The 3,497-nt window shown below is 36.3% G+C and overlaps 1 protein-coding gene across 1 annotated transcript; it reads right to left on the bottom strand.

Moving 5' to 3' along the window:
- Nucleotides 1–462: 462 nt before the first annotated feature.
- LOC18598295 (NAC domain-containing protein 90-like) lies at nt 463–2,629 on the bottom strand. Its single transcript, XM_007027768.3, has 3 exons — nt 2,309–2,629; nt 1,517–1,809; nt 463–1,211 (listed from the first exon to the last, which is right to left on the bottom strand). The coding sequence occupies exons 1-3, from the start codon at nt 2,472–2,474 to the stop codon at nt 888–890; spliced, it is 783 nt and encodes a 260-aa protein (XP_007027830.3). The 5' UTR covers nt 2,475–2,629; the 3' UTR covers nt 463–887.
- Nucleotides 2,630–3,497: the final 868 nt, after the last annotated feature.

The following is a 3,497-nucleotide window of genomic DNA, read 5'->3' as shown; positions in this document are numbered from 1 at the left end:
CACGAAATGAGACAGCACCACACATGTCATCGCAGCAATTAAAGGAACTTTTATTTACTAGTCACGTTAAAACGAGCATTCATATCATCATATTTGCTCCTGCTGATTGCACTAATCTTTCCACTTTTTACCTTAACCGCTGCAAGTCCTCGGTTCTTACTTCATCCCCACCATCTCCCTAGCCAAAAAACTTTGAAGGGCCTGCTTGGAGACAGTTCAGCACTCAATCTATTTATTTAGAGGTCTAATTAGATTCAAATTTAAGGAAGAAAAGATAGAGTTTATGCCATATGGAAGAGAACTATACATTTGCCTATCTATAATATTATTCCAAGCTCAATGAATTTCCGTTTGTACCAAAATTATTCTACTAATATATTGCATGTCTATAATACTTTATTCTACTATCAGTGTAAGCTATATATAGAGAATTGGTTGTACAAATTAATTATAACTCAGAGGTTGCCAAATAGGGATTCTTAGCTTTCATAATTAAAAGCTAGAAAGTTCGTACTTATTATAGATAGCTGGTACAAAGTTTGGCTGTACTTAATGATACAAATTAAGCTTCCATGCACTATCGCTCGCTACTATTCACTTCCGTCCCATCCCTGAAGCTTCCTGGGTGCTTGTCTTTTCTTTTCCTTCTCTTCAAGTTGCTTGGAAGCATGAAACAGCTAGATGAAGATATAAGAGTCAAGACAACTACATAAGGACGAAAGCTACTAAACAAAGCTTGGCTTTACACCAAATTAAACTACATAGCTAGGGAACTTTATTCATGTCTGTTACTAGGTTAATTTAGTTCATGCAGATTGTGACTGCATGCACCATATATATCCATGCAAATTAACTTGATTTGAGTTTCAAGTCCTCCGCCTGCTTTACTAATTCACAGGATCCCAGAACCCATCAAGATCCCAGAAGGAACATTCATCATCAACTACCATTCTCGAGCTGTTGCTTTCCCGAGTTTGATTAGGCCGATTGGCATGATGATTATCTCCTGAAGATGAACTCTCTGGTGAGCTTGCAATGGTTGTTCTATCTGCTATTTCAGTGCCCTGATGATCAGATTTTCCTACCCCAAAACCATTCCCATGCCGAGGCACTGCCTCGCCTATCTTCACTCCTGGTGGTGGCCGCCTGTCAAATGACCTCAAGCATTTTGATTTCTTGTACACCCGGCACAAGCTGAATTCTTGTCTTAGCTGTGTAAAAAGAAAAGGAAAAACATGGGGAAATAAGATTTATACATAGTAGAACTTTTAGTTGACTTTATTAACAGCAAGATCAAACAACAAAAGCAAGAGGAAAAAATTAAGAACTATGTTAAAGTTACACTTGGTGCAATTTATAAAGCAATAAGGAAAATCAAATGAAATAAGAAAACGAGTATATATCTGTCATTGAGAGGATTATTGCAATCCAATAATATCATGAAATCATCTTAGTAATTAAGAAGCTAATTAGAAGAAGAGAGCTAATGAATTATGATAAGTGAATATTGTCTTACAGTGGGAGGTGCAGCATTAGGTGAGGATGCTTCTCCTTCAATAGCTTTATATTCGTTCATTTTCCATTCAGTTTTTTTCCCGCTTGGAGCCCTTCCATTGTAGAAAACCATGGTTCTTTTCACCCCGATTGGGCGACTGTTAGAAGAGTAAACATAACCAGGAGAACCAGTTGCTTTCCAGTACCCAGACGTTGTTAGCCGCTTTGGTCTCCCTCCTCGAGCTTCACTTTCTTGCCTTGGAATGAAGAAAAACCATTGTTCCGGGTCCTTATGGCACAGGTAAACAGAGAAATCTGCATCAACAAAAACTACATTAGGAAAACATGCAAAAAACAAAAAGAGTAACATAAAATAGCGGTAACCATTGACCCTTGCGATCGTAACTTGTACATTTTCCCCCTTTTTTGTTTCATTAATTTAAATATGTTTCCCCTTGAAACTTTCGCTGGATCTGTTTCCAAGATTATCAAAGAAAAATTAACTTTATGCCAAAAGAGAAAGAATAAAGTACTCCACTATGAATTAAAAGAAAGAAAGAAAACTTTCAATATGGGCAATACGGAGGAAAAGATAAATAACTTTCCGCTCAAAAGGAAACATTGATCTCAAGTGTAGGTCAAGCTGCATGACCGGAGGCACAACAACGGTAGGCAAGCAAATAGTAAATTAAGGAACCTGTAGTTGGGTGATCTCTCTGACTGAAGATCCAAGTAGCATAATTATGGAAACTCAAAGGGAAGAAAAAGAAAGGGCCTAAGATAATTAACACTGAAAGGAGAAGATTCTATTTACGTGGAAGATCCCAGGGATTGAAGTCATAAATGTCGACAACTGGTATAACTCGGTCCATAAGACGGTTGAGGTCCTCTCTCTTTCCTTCTAACTTGTTATGGAGATAAAACGAAACCAACTCTTCCTCAGTTGGATAGAACCGAAACCCCGGTGGCATATCCTCCATTTTCACTATCCTTTCCTTCTCTCTGATCAAATATGTTTGCTCATAAATATTGTATGTTCGTGGTGTTAAGCTGTCAATAGGTATATTTATAATATATTTATAAGGAGAAAGAGAGAGCAGGCTTCTTCTGCTTTCTACTTTCTTGAGGATTGATTATCAGGGGTTAGGCAAGAGAGCAGAAATGGGATAGAAAAAAAGGGAGGGGACGTGGACTTTGCTTCGAAACTTCCACGCGCTTTGGAAGAAAGTGTCTCGTTCTGCTTCTGTATTGTTTGTTTAACATTAATCGGAATCAGTCAATTCTATTCCTGTGTGGCACGCCCTACGCTTCTTATTCTGCATCTACTGGATTGATTTCTCTCATGCTCGGCTACATTACTGGTTCATACATCTTTCATCGTATTATCAACATATTTATCAAGTGGTAATAAATTACTAAATTTAGTTCACATATATTTCATATCAAATTGCCAACTTTAGTTCCATATATATGGAAAGAAAAAACATTAAACATATCATCCTAATACAGATGCTCCATGTACAATTTTATAACTGTGAATATTTCAATATTTTAGCTATACGTCTTTAAAACTTGAATTTCTCTTTTTATTTTTTATTAATACGGGGAGATTCAAACTTTTTTTCATTTTAAGTTTAGAATTTTTTAACTTTTTGAGCGGAAATGAAAATTGTTGCTACAAAAATTAATTATAACCAATTCGGTCGTATAAATAAAGTCTAAGAATTTTAATTTCTATGACGATTGTTATAATAGTAACACTTAAATCCAATCCCAAATAAAAATGGGAACGATGAAAAGGAAGATTAGCATCAAATTAAAAAGGCTCGAGTTACATTTAAGAAAGATGAAACTTTTCTGATTGCTGTACTTAGCAACGCGTTTGTTGATGTGTTGAAACCATGCGTTTTTAACGCGGGAATTTTCTATACAAGTGAGAGAGACTGTGAAGAGACGCGCTTAGGCATTGTTTTGAATAAAGGCAAACATCTTTTACCTTTGCT

The sequence above is a fragment of the Theobroma cacao genome, chromosome 5 (assembly GCF_053813885.1).
Source record: "Theobroma cacao isolate CCN51 chromosome 5, ASM5381388v1, whole genome shotgun sequence".
In the NCBI taxonomy this organism is placed as follows: domain Eukaryota; kingdom Viridiplantae; phylum Streptophyta; class Magnoliopsida; order Malvales; family Malvaceae; genus Theobroma; species Theobroma cacao.
This window is presented reverse-complemented; position numbering and strand designations above follow the sequence as displayed.

Excerpts from the sequence above, each read along its gene's own strand:
- LOC18598295 (XM_007027768.3), bottom strand. The coding sequence starts at position 2,474 with ATGGAGGATATGCCACCGGGGTTTCGGTTCTATCCAACTGAGGAAGAG. Across the intron at positions 1,810-2,308 it reads CAATCCCTGGGATCTTCCAC|ATTTCTCTGTTTACCTGTGC; the intron begins GTAAATAGAATC and ends TTGTTGATGCAG. Across the intron at positions 1,212-1,516 it reads CTAATGCTGCACCTCCCACT|CTAAGACAAGAATTCAGCTT; the intron begins GTAAGACAATAT and ends CTTTTTACACAG.